At 37.1% G+C, this 17,802-nt stretch overlaps 1 protein-coding gene across 1 annotated transcript in view; it reads right to left on the reverse strand.

Moving 5' to 3' along the window:
* NBEAL1 (neurobeachin like 1) overlaps nt 1–17,802 on the reverse strand; it is a 185,556-nt gene that overhangs the window by 17,464 nt on the left and 150,290 nt on the right. The window contains exons 44-50 of the mRNA XM_049773321.1: nt 15,639–15,756; nt 14,333–14,430; nt 12,080–12,196; nt 10,911–11,000; nt 6,584–6,693; nt 4,103–4,275; nt 1,718–1,812 (exon numbers count right to left, since the gene is read on the reverse strand). Coding sequence (XP_049629278.1) covers nt 1,718–1,812; nt 4,103–4,275; nt 6,584–6,693; nt 10,911–11,000; nt 12,080–12,196; nt 14,333–14,430; nt 15,639–15,756 — 801 coding nt within the window. The remainder of the gene's footprint in view (nt 1–1,717; nt 1,813–4,102; nt 4,276–6,583; nt 6,694–10,910; nt 11,001–12,079; nt 12,197–14,332; nt 14,431–15,638; nt 15,757–17,802) is intronic.

Raw genomic sequence — 17,802 nt, forward strand, 5'->3', positions numbered from 1 at the left:
CGGCCCGGCCTGGGAGTGGGGAAAACCCAGGGTGCCCCGTCAGCTCCTTCCAGAAACTCACCTGGAGATCCGGAGGAATGGGGGAGAGGGGGGTCGGGTGACCCAGGTCCGGGCCCCCCTGACCCTAGGCCAGACCAAAAGGCCGCTGGCCCATGGGGGGCCTGCCAGCTGCCCGTCCGTGCCGGCTAAAAAAAATCTGTTTTTTTTTTTTTAACTCTTTCTTCCACGCTACTAATTTTTGATGTTTTCTGTTTTGGACTTATTATGGTTTTTTGTTTGTTTGTTTGTTTTTTGTTTTTTGGGTCACACCTGGCAGCGCTCAGATGTTACACTCCTGGCTCTATGCTCAGAAATCATTCCTGGCAGGCTCGAGGGGGCCATATGGGATGCCGGGATTCAAACCACCATCCTTCTGCATGGAAGGCAAATGCCTTACCTCCATGCTATCTCTCCGGTCCCTGTATTATGGTTTTAACAATGCTGGTTTTAATCTCAGATTCCCTTGCAATCTACTTTTCAATTTTACTATGCTCTCAAAATTTTATCTTTGAAGCCCTATTTTATTAAAGATACTTATTATCTTCTTCAAGTAGCACAATTTTATTTTAGGGAATAGTTCTGTATTTTGTTTTCTCCCATAGGAAGAAAGTTTTTGGGTCAGGGACATAGCTATGTGGTAGAGCATTTGCCTTACATACATGAGGTCATGGGTTGATGTCTGGTATGCAAAAATATTAAAGACAAGAAAAAAAAATTCTTTGTATATGCTTTGTGTGTATATATATGTATGCATACATATGACTTTCTATGATATATAATGTTTAAATGGTTGTCCAGATATTTGTTTGATGAGTATCCTACAGATTATAGATTCTGGCCACATTTCCTAAATACCCTATATATGGGTTTGAATTACTTTGGACAATCCATTACTTGTGACACATTACACTTTCTCTAAGAATGACAGTCTGAGTTGCTTAGTTTCATTTTTTTAATCTAGATGTATATAACCATATATTTTAAATTCTAGACTCTTACAGAATATATTGTATGTTTTCTATATATTTTATTATATGTGATAAAATGTATACTGACATTATACATTCTATATTGTAAATTTTATAAAATTAATCACCAATGAATCAAGGATTGAATTGCAAAATAATAAATCTATAAAATAATTAGAAGAAACTTTCAAATAATATATAGATTTTATAAATAGAGCAGTGAAACATTTACTTTTATTGTTCACCTAGGTCTATAACAACAATACATATAAATAATTTCTAGTGTCAAATAATATTTATGAATTTGGAGTGGGAGATTACTTGTCAGGAAGTTAGGCAGAAAAATCAGAAGCATTAGGGAAAAAGAAGGTACTTTATTATGAAATTAAAGTAATGCTGTAAAAATACTATAAATGTACAATTTCTAGTAATCCATATGAAGAAAAAAGGAGTATTATAATAAAACAAGAAAAACAATTCATTATCCTAGGAGAGGTTCATAAAAACTATTCTGAAAAATATCAGTGTCATGAATCATATAATGAACCTAAGAAAAAATGAAAGAATAGAACAGAATAGATAAAATAATGTAAAACATAAATATGAATTATGTAATTATTCAATGTCAGAGGGAAAACTATTAGAATGTCCCAACAGTATTCCCAGGGTGAAGACATAATCTAAGCTAGCATATTTAAATATGTGATTACCTGTTGCATTATTTGCCATATCATACATGTAGTGTCTCTAGATCCAGATATCAAATGTAATCCACAGTAATCAATAGCTAAACAAGTCACAATGTCTGTAAGAAAAAGAAATTCAAATAAAAGTGTTTCATTTTACTGAAAAGGAACTATAAAGGCAATTCCAGTTTATGTTCAAAATAATGGCCCTAATGACATTTTATAAGCACTGGGAGAAGCAATGCAAAAAGACATGATTTTATTTATCACTGATGAGAACTTTTATGGACCACCCTCAAGGGAGAAGAGTAAAAAAGAGTGGGGACACCCAGGTAGTTTGAAAAGGATCCTGAGCTCATTTTGATATAATCCTTCACTTACTCTCTCAGCCCCATTCATTATTCTATTCCCATTGGACACTGCAATCCAATAAAATATGTGCCTATAATTAAAATAGTACATATCATGCTAAAAATTAACAAGATATATTTTTCTAAACGCTAAAAATCTGAGCTAATTGCATTTTATAAGTCATAGGATGACTTATAAATGATTAAGACTCATTTCTCCTTCCTAAAACAATAGGGAAAATATAAGGTCTTATATTATTTTTTGGTTTGGGGCCACACCTGGTAGTGTTCAGGAGTTATTCCTGCTGGCACTCAGGGGCTATCTCTGGTGGTTCTCACAAGACCATGCAGTACTAGACATTAAGTCTGGATGTACTGTAGGAAAAGCCTTTTTTTCTGTTTAGGGTGGGAGATGGTTTGGGTTTGGTTTGGGCTACATGTGGTGGTATTCAAAACGTACTCTTGGCCCTGTGCTCAGGGATCACTTCTGGGACTATAAGGGTAACTGGGAAATGAATTCGGGTCAGCTGCATGCAGGTACCTTCCCCACAGTATTACCTCTACAGCCCTACTAGACCTTTTACTTTTATATTGATCATCTCTCCAGCCCTTTTAAATGTTTCTATACTGATGACTGAGATACAAAGAACCAAGTATGACTCAATCTCAATAATTTGATCTAACTTGTTTTACAGAAGTTAAGAAATTTAGTTAAGAAATAGAATGATGCATTACTTAACTCAGACAAAGTAAAGAGTGATTACCATTTTGTCTTAAAATCCTTATTTCTATCAGGCAATGGGGATAATGTCCAGAGGGTCAAACCCAGCAGTGACCTAGAGCTACTCCTAGCTCTGGAATTAGGGGTTATGTCTGGTGGAGCAAGGTGCTGGGTATTAAACATGGGCCTCCTACATACAAAGCATGTGTACAGCACACGGACCTCCTTTTTCTCTAACACATTAATTAGAATAAAAGTCTTAGAGGGCCAGAGCCAAAGTAAAAATGATAGAAAATTTGAGTTGCATGCATCTGATCTAGGTTCAATGTCTGGCACCACATATGGTCCCAGAGTCCAGCCAGGAGCGAGTGATCTCTAAGTATAGAACCAAGAGTATAAGCCCTGAACATCACTGGTATGGCCCAAAATAAAAATAACTAGACAAACAGGAGCCAAAGTGATGGTGCAGTTGTAGAGTGTTTGTTTGCCTTGCAAGCAGCTGACCCAGGACGGACGGCAGTTTGATCCCTCGAAGTCCCATATGGTGCCCCAAGCCAGGAGTGATTTCTGAGTGCATAGCCAGGAGTAAACCCTGTGCGTCACCGGGTATGCCCCACCCCACAAAAAGTAACTAGACGGTCTATATATCTTTTGGATATTAAGCTATATTTCATTTATAATAATGTTTTAATATACCCAAAATATATTACATATTTACTTGTTTTTGGGCACCAGGAAGTGCACAGAGCTTACTTCTGGATCTATGCTCAGGGATCACTCCTGGTGGGACTCAAGGATTAAGTATCAAGGATTAAATCCAGGTTGGCCCTGTGCAAAGCAAATGACTTAACTAGTGTACTATCACTCAGACCTCATGCTAGATATTCTTTTTTTTTTTTTTGGTTTTTGGGTCACACCCGTCAGTGCTCAGGGGTTACTCCTGGCTCTACACTCAGAAATCGCTCCTGGCAGGCTCAGGGGACCATATGGGATGCCAGGATTCGAACCACTGACCTTCTGCATGTGAGGCAAACACCTTACCTCCATGCTATCTCTCTGGCCCCATGCTGGAAGGACCATGGTTTGATCCCCTGGATTCCCATATGGTCCTCCCAAGCCAGGGGCAATTTCTGAGCGCTTAGCCAGGAGTAACCCCTGAGCATCAAACAGGTGTGGCCCAAAAAAAAAAACAAAACAAAAAAAAAAGTACACAGAAATTCCTAAACTGCTCTATAAAAAATTTCAAACATAAAACTTAATATTTTTTATACAGAAACATTCTAAATATATAATTAGAAAATGAGAGTACTTGGCTCTTTTCAAAAGAGAAGTGCTTACCCATATGTCTGATATTGTATGAGATAGTTTTGCCTTTTGTAAGTGACATCACTTGAATGCTATTATCCCAGTGTCCAGCACTGAAAAGCAACTTTGCATCATGTGAGACTATAAATAGTTTAGACGTGATCTCCAGTCCTGGAGCAAAAGGATGATTCATACTACGCTGCGTTCTGTAAACACAATAAATTATTAGACATTTTCTTAAAAATATCACTTAAGCCAATAACTATATTTTCAATCTCTCTATAATAAGGTTAAAAGCTTTTAAAAAGTACATTCATGGGGTCAGAGAGATAGCACAGTGGTAGGACATTTGGCTTGCATGCAGAAGGACAGTGGTTCGAATTCCGGCATCCCATATGGTTCCCCGAGCCTGCCAGGAGCAATTTTGTTTTGTTTTGTTTTGTTTTTTGTTTTTGGGCCACACCCGGCAGTACTCAACGGTTACTCCTGGCTGTCTGTTCAGAAATAGCTCCTGGCAGGCACGGGGGACCATATGGGACACTGGGATTTGAACCAGCCACCTTTGGTCCTGGATTGGCTGCTTGCAAGGCAAATGCCCTGTTGTGCTATCTCTCCAGGCCCGCCAGGAGCAATTTCTGAGCGTAGAGCCAGGAGTAGTCCCTGAGCACTGCCGGGTGTGGCAAAAGAAGAAAGAAAAGAAAAGGAAAAAAGAAAAGAAAAAAAGAAAAGAAAAGAAAAGAAAAGAAAAGAAAAGAAAAGAAAAGGGAGGGGAGGGGAGAGGGGAGGGGAGGGGAGGGGAGGGGAGAGGAAGAAAGAAAGAAAGAAAGAAAGAAAGAAAGAAAGAACATTTATGTTTCATTATAAAGTTATTTTTTAATTAAATAAAACCAAGCACATCTAATAGTCTAAAGGATTATGAGTAACAAAATCAGTTTGGTAAAGATATGAAAATATTTAACCTAGCCTTTCTGAGCCAACTGTTAGGTGTCAACTGTGTAAATTGAAATTTCAAAGTATAAAAACAAGAAATGCCAAGGACAGAAAATCAGAAATAAACTGATATCAGGGATATACAGTATAGGTAACCATAGGTATATCTACTAATATGCATAAAGATCATTAATTATTTATTTATTTTTGGCCACACCCAGTAATGATCAAGGATTCAGGGCTTACTCCGGGCTCGGTGCTCAGGGGGTCTTCTGGAGTGCTGGTGATCAAACCTGAGTCAATTATGTGCAAGCCAAGCACCCTTCCCACTGTACTATATCTCCAGCCCCTCTCTTTTTTTTTAGAAGCAGACACGAGGGTAGGGTGCAAATGGGGCCAGTGATTGAACTCAAGACCTAAGACACACTAGAGCTCTGCTGCATAAGTTATATCCAAGAAAAAAAAAATTGGGGGGGGGAGTCACACCCGGCAGCGCTCAGGGGTTACTCCTGGCTCTATATGTTCAGAAATTGCTCCTGGCATTGGAACTACTGTCCTTCTGTGTCTAAGGCAAACACCTTACCGCTGTGCTATCTCTCCAGCCCCCCCCCAAGAAAAAATTTTTATATCAACTAGAGTAAGCATATTAGACTTATTTGCTTCCCATTGAAATACCTCTATTTAGCCAACAAAGATTTTGCAAAAATACAATAAAATAATTATAGTGTTTCTATGGAAAATAAGCAACACAATTTACTCTAGAACTTTATATAAATGTTATTTGATAATCATTTGTTGGAGGCATATTTTACTATCTCTCCAGTTCTAATACAACTGTCTTAGCACATAAAACATGACACGTTTCTTTTTTTTTTTTGGTTTTTGGATCACACCGGGTGGTGCTCAGGGGTTACTCTTGGCTCTGTGCTCAGAAATGGCTCCTGGCAGGCGTGGGGGACCATATGGGATACCGGCGATGGAACCCAGGTCGGTCCCAGGTCGGTCACGTGCAAGGCAAACGTTCTACTGCTGTGCTACCGCTCTGGCCCCGACACTTAAAAAATATTTTATGGGGCCGGAGTGGTGGTGCAAGGGGTAAGGCGCCTGCCTTGTCCGCACTAGCCTAGGACAGACCGTAGTTCGATCCCCTGGTGTCCCATATGGTCCCCCAAGCAAGGAGCGATTTGAGTGCATAGCCAGGAGTAACCCTGAGAATCACTGGGTGTGGCCCAAATACAAACAAAAATATTTCATTATGATCAGATGTGTTTATTCATGGTTCTGTGGTTAGAATCATTTCTGGTGAGGCTCGGGTGCCTTATGTAATACCAGATTGAACCGGGGTTAGTCACTTGCAAGAAAAGCTGCCCACCTACTGGACTATTGTTCCTGCCCAAACAGTTTTGTCTTTAAGCTAATAAATATTAAGTCAGGGTGTATTGAGAAAAGAAGAAAGGAAGGAGGGAAGAACTGTGTATCAACATTATTACTTTCAAAAGGAAAGCAATCAACGAATCTAGTTCTTCTTGGCTTTCAGGTGCCAACTTTAGCTGGTTGGCTTCACTTAAGTATTCATTTACTTACTTTGGATTTGTTACCGTTTGATCCTTCAAGAATGTAAAATAATTAGAAATGTTTCTGTCATAAGGCAGCCATCCATGGGTTCCAATAATGTAATTCATGTTTACTGTTACCTTAAATAATATATGAAGACAAAAAGTAAATAAAAAAAATTAGTACCCAGAACAACCAAATGCTTCCATGATGATCACTCCTTTAACATTGATCATTTAAGTGATCAATTAAGTGATCTCACTATAATGTAAAATTCTGTACTTAAAATATGAAATTCATTGACTGTGTATTAAAGAATTATAAGTTTAGAAACTTCCTTTATCTTACTGAAAAGTTGTCTAGTATATTTTTTCAAATTAAAATTATTTTCCTCGGGGCATGGATATGGTTCTGTGGTAGAGCTCCCGCCTTGCAAGTGTAGGTTTAAACCTGGGTACCACTCCCCCCCTCCTCCAACAAGACACTTTTGGTTTGTAAAGTGTCAGTAGTTCTTAGCATCTGTTTGCTGGCAGTTAGATGCAATTAATGCCAAGGTGTCATCCTTAAAAATGGCACATGTCATTCAGGGCATTAATCAGACCTAGAACTCAGCATGAACTGCAAAAGAGGGGATTCCTTCTTCTCCCTCTGGGTTACACCCAGAAGCTTCTTTGTGGTAAGCTTCATATCACAGGCTAGTCCTTGCCCTCATCTCTATTGTCTCTGTGTATTATTACAATAATGTCTTTTATTTTTCTCAAAATACATAGATGAGTAAAACTATTGTGTCCATTTCTCTCCCTCTTGACTTACTTCATTCAGCATAACAGTTTCCATGTTCATCTATATATAGAAAAATTTCATGACTTCATTTTATTTTCCGATGGCTGCATAGTATTTCATTGTGTAAATGTACCAGTTTCTTTAGCCACTCATCTATGTTGGACATCTGAGTTGTTTCCAGATTCTGGCTATTGTAAAAAGCACTATAATGAATATAGGTGTGCAGAGGCATTTTTGTGTTCCTAGGGTATATCCCTAAGAGTGGTATAGCTGATAATATGGGAGCTCAATTTCCAGTTTTTTGAGGAATCTTCATATTGTTTTCCATAAAGGCTGAACAAGACGGCATTCCCACCAGCAGTGAATGAGAGTTCCTTTCTCCCCACATCTCCGCCAGCATTAACTGTTTTTATTCTTTGTGATGTGTGCCAGTCTCTGTGGCTTGAGATAGTACCTCATTGTTGTTTTGATTTGCATCTCCCTCCTGATGATTAGTGATGAGCATTTTTCATGTGTCTTTGGTCATTTGTATTTCTTCTTTGAGGAAGTATCTGTTCATTTCTTCTCCCCATTTTTTGATGGGGTTAGATGATTTTTTTCTTGTAAAGTTCTGTTAGTTCCTTGTATATCTTAGATATTATCCCCTTATGTGATAGGTATTGGGTGAATAGTTTCCCCCTCCTGTGGTGGCCTTTGTATCCTCATCACTATTTCCTTTGAGGTGCAGAAGCTTCTTAGCTGTTTACCTCTGCTTCCACTTGTTTGGACAGTGCTGTTTCCTTCTTGAAGATGCCTTTGGTCTCAAAGTCATGGAGTGCTTTACCTATGTGTTCTTCTATATGGTTCTTCTTCTATATACCTTATGGTCCTATATACCTTATGGTTCCTTATGATTTCCTTATGATGTCAAGGTCTTTAATCCATTTGGATTTAATCTTTGTGCATGGAGTTAGATGGAGGTCAGAGATCACTTTTTTGCATGTGCCTGACCAGTTGTCCCAGTATCACTCGTTGAAGAGGCTTTCCTTGCTCCATCTCGCCTTTCTTGCCCCTTTATCAAAGATTAATTGGTTGTATGTCTGGAGAACACCCTTTGAATACTCAAGTCTATTCCACTGATCTGAGGGTCTATCTTTATTCCAATACCATGCTGTTTTAATGACTATTGATTTGGAGTACAATTTAAAGTTTGGGAAAGTGATGCCTCCCATCTTCTTTTTCCTAAGGGTTGCTTTAGCTATTTATGGATGTTTAATGTTCCAAAAAAATTTCAGGAGTGTTTGATCCACTTATTTAAAGAATGTAATGAGTATCCTTAGAGGAATTGCATTATATCTACAAAGTTTGTCGAGTATTGCCATTTTAATTATGTTAATCCTCCCAATCCAAGAATAGGGTATGTGTCTCCATTTCCTTCTATCCTCCTCTTTCATTTCTTGAAGCAGTGTTTTGTCATTTTCTTTGTATAGGTCCTTCACCTCTTTATTTAAATTGACTCCACAGATGAGTTTGTGTGGCACTAATGTGAATGAGATTGTTTTTATTTTAATGTCCATTTCTTCTGTATAATTATTTGCATATAAAAAGGCCATTGATTTTTACATGTTAATTTTATAGCCTGCCACTTTGCTATATGAATCTATTGTTCCTAGAAGCTTTTTGGTAGAGTCTTTAGGATTTTCTAAATATAGTCGTATGTCATCTGTAAACAGTGAGAGCTTGATTTCTTCCTTGCCTATATAGATTCCCTTGATATCTTTTTCTTGCCTAAGTGCTATGGCAAGTACTTCCAAGTACTATGTTGAATAGGAGTGGTGAGAGGGGGCAGCCTTATCTTGAGGGCACTCTTTTTCTTTTGGTAATTTCTTAGGATACATCTGGTTGTGCTCAAGGCTTATTCCTAGCTCTGTGCTTAGAGATCACTCCTGTCAGGGATTGGGGGACCATATAGGGATAGAATCTTGCTCAGCTACCTGTAAGGCAAATGCTTTCCCATTGACCTATTTATCTGGCTCCAGTTCCCATTTTAATGACTGCAAAAGTATTTTCTTTTCAAAATTAAATGTTTTTTCACTCTCTCTGATTATAAAAGTAACAGATTACTCTTTCTCATGGCCAAATTAACTTTAAAGATAAAAACCACAAGAATTTCACATTTAAAAAAACCCTATTATTATTTTGGTATTTTATTTCTAAATCTTTCTTTTTTCCCAAGTACATACACAACTCTGCATACTTAGAAAATTACATCTGGGCTGGAGCTATAGTACAGTGGGTAGGACGATTATCTTATACACTTCCTGGGTTTGATCTCCAGCATCCTGAGAGTCTCCCAAGCCTGCCAGGAGTGATTTCTGAGCAGAGAGCCATGAGTAAGCCCTGAACACTGCTGAGTGTGGCCCAGAAACAAAAAAGAAAAAAAATCTAGTTCTGGAATCTCCTAGTTCATTGTTCTTCTTAATTTCTAAAAAAGCCTAAGTGAATGAGAAGTAGAATAAGACAGATCTAGGTTTGGTCCCAGAGCCAGGATCCAGATCTTTTACTTTTTTAGCTCTGTGAACTTGAACAAATCACTCCCATACTTCCACTTCTTATTGGTAGAAGACCTATAAAAACAGTGCAGTGAGGTGATTATGTGACAGAACACATGTAAAGGACACACTGATGTGTCCTACTGATCTATCACAATCATTACAATCAGTTCAGTAGTATTTTTATTCTCATTATTATAGCTTTAAGGAAAGTTTTAAGGTGTTATATTCTAATTTTCTTCTTTTGTTTTTGGTTTGGGGCCACACAAAGTGATGTTCAGGCTTTGCTCTTAAAGACCATTCCATTCCTCGTGGTGCTTGGAAGATCATATGGGAAGCCGGGAATCAAACCCAGGTCAGTAATATGCTCTACCTGCTATACTATCTATTGCTTCAGTCCCCATATTCTAATTTTCTGTATAAAATGTTCATATATCTTCCCACATAAAATTTAAAATTATACTATCTACTTAAAAACTGTGCAAATAGAAAATATATTTTTATAGGGCCCGGAGAGATAGCACAGTGGCGATTGCCTTGCAAGCAGCCAATCCAAGAACAAAGGTGGTTGGCTTGAATCCCGGTGTCCCATATGGTCCCCTGTGCCTACCAGGAGCTATTTCTGAGCAGACAGCCAGGAGTAACCCCTGAGCATCGCCGGGTGTGGCCCAAAAACCAATATATATATATATAAAATATATAATATATAATATGTAATATAATATAATTGTATTAATTAATTCTATTCAAATTATTTTAATTTCATATATGGCTTTAAAAGTTATTTTTCTAGGGCTGGAGAGATAGCACAGCAGTAGGGCATTTGTCCTGCATGCGGCCAACCTGGGATAGACCCAGATTTGATCCCCAGCAACCCATGTGGCCCCCGAGTCTGCCAGGAGCAATTTCTGAGCGCAGAGTCAGGAGAAACCCCTGAGAGCCATCGCCGGGTATGGCCCAAACCTCCCCCAAATTATTTTTTCATTTGTGATAAATTATTATGATTATAGACCTGGACATATAGAAAAGCTATGTCAACTTACCAGCAATTCAGGACTGCCTTGAGACATGAATGAACGAGATTGATTTTTGGGGATAATAGCCTTTATTAGTGGAATACCATCACTAATTCCCTATAAAACAAAAGACAAGTTTAGTATCTAATTCTTCTATCTTTATTAGAAAAAATTTTAATTTAATTTTGTTTTTAAGTCATACCCAGAGATGCTCAGGACTTATTCCTGGGCTCTGTGCACAGGTATCACTCTTGGCAGGGGTTGGGGGACCATATGGGATATCAAAGTTAGAAGATAGGTGACTACCTGCAGGGCCAGAACCCTATCTATTGTACTACCATCAGCTCCAAAAATTCCGTTTTATAAACAAGGATGATTTAAACAAGAATGATCATACTAATTAATTTTAGGCACTATGATTTGCAATACTGTTTTAATGGAAGGGTTTTATCCATAAACCATCCAAGAATTACACCCTCTGCCAGAGTGTCTGCTTTCCTCCATCACTGTCCCAGGGTTCCCCCCCACCCACCCCCCGCCCCATCCTGGATTATTTCCCTAGCCTCCATCTCCCATACGGTAAGCTTCCTTCTGAAGGAGAGGATGTTTCTGTTACCTAATAGGAGTCATTTTGACAATGTAATGGTACTGAAACTTAGGGAGGTTTTGGGATATATACACATAAAGAGTTAAAATACTGTACTCCTCAAATTTCATTGTATTAAAAACTAATGATGTATGATTTGTAAGTCATTTTAAATATCTTTCTACATATCAACTGCTACATACCAAAACAAAAACCCACACTATTTTATTTATGTATTAATTTGGAGGAATCATACAAAGTATTGGGGATCAAACATAATCAGTCACATGCAAGACAAATGCCCTACCTGCTGTACTATTGATCTGGCCCATACACATGGAAAAAAAAACATTTCAAATCTAATTATTTCTTCTTCCTTGTCAAGAAATGTGAAGTACAAGATTATTGACTCAAGGAGCAAACAAAAATCTTCAGTAAGACTGTTTTAAAAATTTTAAATTGAAGCTGTACTATTATTTATTAATGTTAAATACTATTATAAATAAATTATAAATTCATCCTCATCTATGTAAGGAATACTGTGGGATATAAAATTCAAAGTGAAAACTTTTGATAGAGACAGTTACAATATTACCGAGTATGCGATTACCTCAATAAAAAATGACTTGAGTTCGAGGAGATGTTGAAATAAGTTTACAGTTGAAGTGTCTGTTTTGGTCTGCTTCTGCATTGCTTCCTCTGCTGATAACCTCTGAGGATGTGGTTCCTTCAAAATAATTTCAATAAAAATATTTACTAAACCTAAAATTTACTAAACCTTCTGACAATGACTTAATAACCTCATTGGCAATACAATAATTTTCACAAATTTTCTTATTACTGTACTTTTCCCCTTCTTTCTTCTTTTATTTTTTATTACTTATTTATTTATTATTCTTTTTTTTTATCTTAAAGAAGAAAAAATATTTCTTTTGCTTTTTGGGCCATACCTGGTGACACTCAGGGGTTACTCCTGGCTAATGCACTTAGAAATCTCTCCTGACTTGGGGGACCATATGAGACACTAGGGGATTGAACCATGATCAGTCCTAGGTTAGTGTGTGCAAGGCAAATGCCCTACTGCTTGCACCACCACTCCGGCCCCAAGAAAATTTCCTTCTTAAAATAATTTTGTTCTTATCTCAAATCAGATATATTATGATCACCTATGTGAGGTATGTGATATATGCTCTTTTAGTAAAGTAAATTTAAAAAAATTTAAAATCATGGGGCCAGAGAGATAGCATACAGTAGGGTGTTTGCCTTGCATGCCTTAGATGAACTTCAGTTTGAATCCCAGCATCTCATATGGTCTCCTGTGCTGCCAGGAGCAATTTCTTTCTTTTATTTTTGTTTGTTTGTTTGTTTTTGAGCCACACCTGGTGATGCTCAGTGGTTAGTCCTGGCTCCTGGCTCGGGGACCATATGGGACACTGGTAATCGAACCCAGATTCATCCTGCGTCATCCGCATGCAAGGCAAATGCCCTAGCATTGTGGGGCTCAGGCCCCACCAGGAGTAATTTCTGAGTACAGAGCTAGGAATAACCCCTAAGCACTGCCGGGTGTGACCCAAAAACCAAAATAAAAAAATTATAATCACATGAAGCATCTTTAAGGCATTCATTCCTTCATAAAATGTGGACTCAAGCTCTAAATGATCACGACTGTGCTAACCACTGTAAACCCAGCCATGGCTCACACTGTTCTCAGCACTTTCGCCTCATCATTGCTACAGAATTTCTAGAGTTCTCTAATAATACTTTCCCTTAATTCCATAAAAGTAATTAAATATACTTCTCATTATCTTTCAGCATATTTTTACATATTTTATATAGTACTTATTTCTATATTAGATTACAAAAAATTTGCATCTTAAAAGTCAGAATCAAACCATCATCGTTTTTCTTCTTTCAACACATAAAACTACATCTTAAATGTGATAGATGTCTAATAAATATCTGGCAAAACAGGTGAAATTTATAATATAGGTGAATCTTTAGTTCCTGAGTATTAAAATAGAAATAATGCCAAAATCCAGTTTATTTAAAAATACAGGTATTGTTGCATCTCTTTTCAAAAAAACTTAATTACTGTCTTAACTTGAATATCAAAAATATAGGACATTATCTCTTTAAAAGAAGAATATGATAAAGTTTAACATTCCAAAATACATATTACAAATGTAGAAAAGAACCTTCTCTGAGGGGTAATAATCTAATTTTAGATAAATTACAATTATATAATAAATAACATATCATCTAACAGTTTATCAATATTATGTTCTTAAGTATTCAGTGAGTTTTATATTTTATTTTAAATCAAAAGCTGATTTCTATGTTACTTTTAGTGATGATAAAAATGAATTAGCACTACTTTTCTTTGAAACCAAATAAAAGCCGGGGCTTTCGGTTCCTGGCCAATGCACATTTGGTTTGGGCCAGAGAGATAGCATAGCGGTAGGGCATTTGCCTTGCAGGCAGCCGATCCAGGAAGGATGGTGGTTCAAATCCCGGCATTCCATATGGTCCTATGCCTGCCAGGAGCGATTTCTGAGTGCAGAGCCAGGAGTAACCCCTGAGCACTGTTGGGTGTGGCCCAAAAACCAACCCGCCCGCAAAAAAAAAGCCAAGACAAAAATATTATTGATTTTACTCCAAAATTCAATGAAGGTCTGTAACGGAGGCATTATTGCTATCTAAAAATAGAATAATTGTACGAATTCACTTTTAAGTGAAAGCATCCGTTTTCTAAATTATAGATAATTCTGAATTAGGTATAAAATATTTAGTCCTGAGAAAACAAGTACTGCTATTCTCCAACACTTACGTTCTAGATTATATTATCAGTAACTTTCTAATTTACCTTTAACAGCTGACAAGGTGTTTGCCCAAAATTATTAATCATTCCTTCTAAGGCTTTTCTTTCTTTCTCATCAGTTAAGGCATCTAGATCCACAGCTCCTAAAACCAGTATAAGCAGTCAACTCACTATAGAGTAAAAACAAATCAGCAGGCCACACAACTGATTACTATATTAGAGACTTATGTTTTCAATAAAATATTCCATTCTTCTACTTATAAAAATATCATAGCTAATTTTTTTGAACCAAAAAAATTTGAACCTAAAATTTCAGGCTAGAGAGACAGCACAGAGGTGAAGGTACTTGCATTGCATTCTGTGCCTCATAAAATCCCCCTAACTACCCCAAGGAGTAGTCAATGAGCACAGATCTAGCAGCAAGCCCTGAACAACACCCAGAGTGCTCAAAACAAAGCAAAGCCAAACCAGTTAAATTTCAAACATTAAATATGTATAAAAATAAATTCTATCAACAACTTACAACCAAAATATTTAAATATTAAAAAAAACTTTGGCTGTCTACAAAAGTTTTTCTTGAAAAAAAATAATACTTAATTCACAACTGGCAAACTGAGACAAGTGCAATAATTAGCCAATTAAAAATAATGCTCTAAGTTAACACATATAACAAATGCTAGGAAAGGTTAGATGACTATACTGTTTCATTTAATATGAATTGTTATGATAATAATTCTAACTGGAAAAACTAGGTAAGTGTGACTGACACTTCTACTTTACTAAGCTTCATGCTATGCTACCCCTCTACAAAGCCATTATTTGAATGAATATAGCATGGTAAAACATGCATGTCTACTTACCAGAAGACATATGGGCTCTGCTCAATTTCATGTAACCTAACACTATCCCAATCTTTATAAATACTCAAAAAAGGACTACTTATTAGGACTTCCAAAACTTTTATAAAGGCCTGTTCAGATTTAATATTAGAATATCATTATTTAAAGACACAATTTGTAGTTCTAAGGGTCTTTTATTCATTTTTGGTGGGGAGTACCCATACTTGGTGGCACTCACGTTTTACCCCTGGCTTTGTGCTCTGAAATCACTGCAAGCAGACTCACGGGACTATACAGGAAACAGGAGATTGAAAGTGGGTTCTTGCCACATGCAAGACAAATGCACTACCCATCTTTCCAGCCCCAGTATTAATAATTTTTTAACCTCTTAAATAAAAAACATTGACTAAAATTCTTAAATATATTAATTCTATCCAAAATACTAAATATAAACACATGTTAAAATCATTTCTATCAATTTAATGTAAGAGAAAAAGCTTATAGGTTTATACCTTCATAGCTACAGTAATAGAAAACATTAAGTGCTTCTACTGCAGCTGGTCCTCTCTGTTTATAGCCAAAAATCAAATCTATCCATTCATGAAGATGTGCAGAAACATATTCAGATTCCTGAGGAAACAAATTAACATTTAATATAAAGTTATCATTCATCTGCAATATATGACCCATTAAGTAAAAGAAAATTAGGCATTTTCAAATACAAATATTATTTCAAAATTATGTTGGTCACTGATTTTGTATTAGTAATGTATGTTTTGTTTGCTTTTTATTAGTTTTTGGGTCACACTTGGCAATGCTCACGGGTTCTTTTGGTTCTTACTCAGGAATCAAACCCAGATTGACCTGTACAAGGCAAATACCATACTCACTGTACTGTCTCTCTGGCCCCAAACATATGTTGACTACATTCTCTCCAGAAAACTCCTACCAAAGGTACCTGAAAATTCTTTCTTCTAATTCTCAACACTGAGATGGAGTTTTGTTTTCCTGGCTCATGGTGCTATGACAATTCAAAGCCCGAAGCCTAAAGAAGGATTGGAAGCATGTTTAAACTCTTTGAGAACCCTGCAACTGCCACTCACAAAGTGTTGCTCCAGATCTGAAGACAGCTGCAAGTTCATGACTGGCATGCAGAGTTCTGGGTTCTAGCCCCTGTACCACATAGCTTCCCTACCACTGATGGCTTAGTCCTCTGGAATCATTTCACAAATGAAAGAACTTTTGGAGCCCAAGTGATAGTACAGTGGATAAGGAGCTTGCCTTTCATGTGGCCAAACCAGGTTCAATCCCTGGCATCTCATATGGTGTTCCTAGCCTACCAGGAGTGATCCCTGAGTGTAGAGGTAGGATTAACCCCTGAGTACCACTGAGTGTGGCCCCAGCAAAACAAAATGAAACAGAGAACTTCTGATTACCCAGCTATAGACTATCAATGGTCCTCAAACTACGACCCGCGGGCCACATATTGTATTTATTCCCATTTTGTTTCTTCAATTCTAAATAACATAAATGCAGTGTGCATAGAAATTTGTTCATAATTTTTGTTTTTACTATAATCTGGCCCTCCAACAGTCTGAAGGACAGTGAACTGGCCCCCTGTTTAAAAAGTTGGAGGACCCCTGAATGAAGAGGAGATATCCTGAGACTATGAAGACACTAGTCCAGTAGCCAATATTTCAATGCAGCCTTCAGATGACTTTTCCTAGTTGCTGTCTGACTGCAAGGAAACGAAAATCTCAAGCAAAACCAAAAGAACTCCCTGAGTGAGATCAGGCAATCCAAAACTGTGAGCGATAATAAACTGGCTGTTATTTTAAACCATGACATTTTAGGAATGGTCATATACAGCCACCGTAATGGAAACATAAACTTCTAACATCTTATAAACAAGAAGAATGTTTTCATCACATCCTGGACATCCACCTTATGTCATAAATGATACACAGGAAAAAGATAAGCACTTCCTGGATGACCAATAGACAACAGGTTCTCTTTAGAACTGCTATATTTTTTCAATCCCCCACTCCCAAGTGCACCACTAGATGCTTGGGATCATATTCAGAAGTTATGTGATAAGCTCTGGAAGGCAAGCATTGGGCTATTTAATCTAATTCTTTATTCATGCACAGGGATTTAGCTTAATAATATTTTATCCTGAATTTAGTAAAGATGAGAAATAATGAACAATAACACATTTTTCCCTGGCATTGGTATAATTAGTTTCAAAGACTGAGCCACTTCAGTTCAAAGAGAGAATTAATCAGGCAGACATAGGTGGTGCAACATCTGCAAGATTATACAATAGCAAAATTGACAAAACTTTCATTAGTAGTTCAATTTTAAACTGAAAATGAAGCTAAAAACAAGTAATATTTTTAAAGAAGCATTTATGACCTAGCTAATCAAAACTAACTGAAACAAAAACCTACTTTCCTCTTGTTAAACATTAAAAAAACCTGCTAAACACAAAATAACAGCTAGAAACGACTGAACAGTTTTACATACAACATGCAGATATCAGTTCTGAAAACTTTCTTGCAACATATGCATGGAAGTATACTATATTCTCATTGGAAGATTCATAACAAAAAAATTACTAACTAAAGAGGCTGAAGAGAGGTCACAGCAGGTAGGGAGCTTGCCTTGCTGACCCGG

Source organism: Suncus etruscus, chromosome 5 (assembly GCF_024139225.1).
Source record: "Suncus etruscus isolate mSunEtr1 chromosome 5, mSunEtr1.pri.cur, whole genome shotgun sequence".
NCBI classification, from domain to species: Eukaryota; Metazoa; Chordata; class Mammalia; order Eulipotyphla; family Soricidae; genus Suncus; species Suncus etruscus.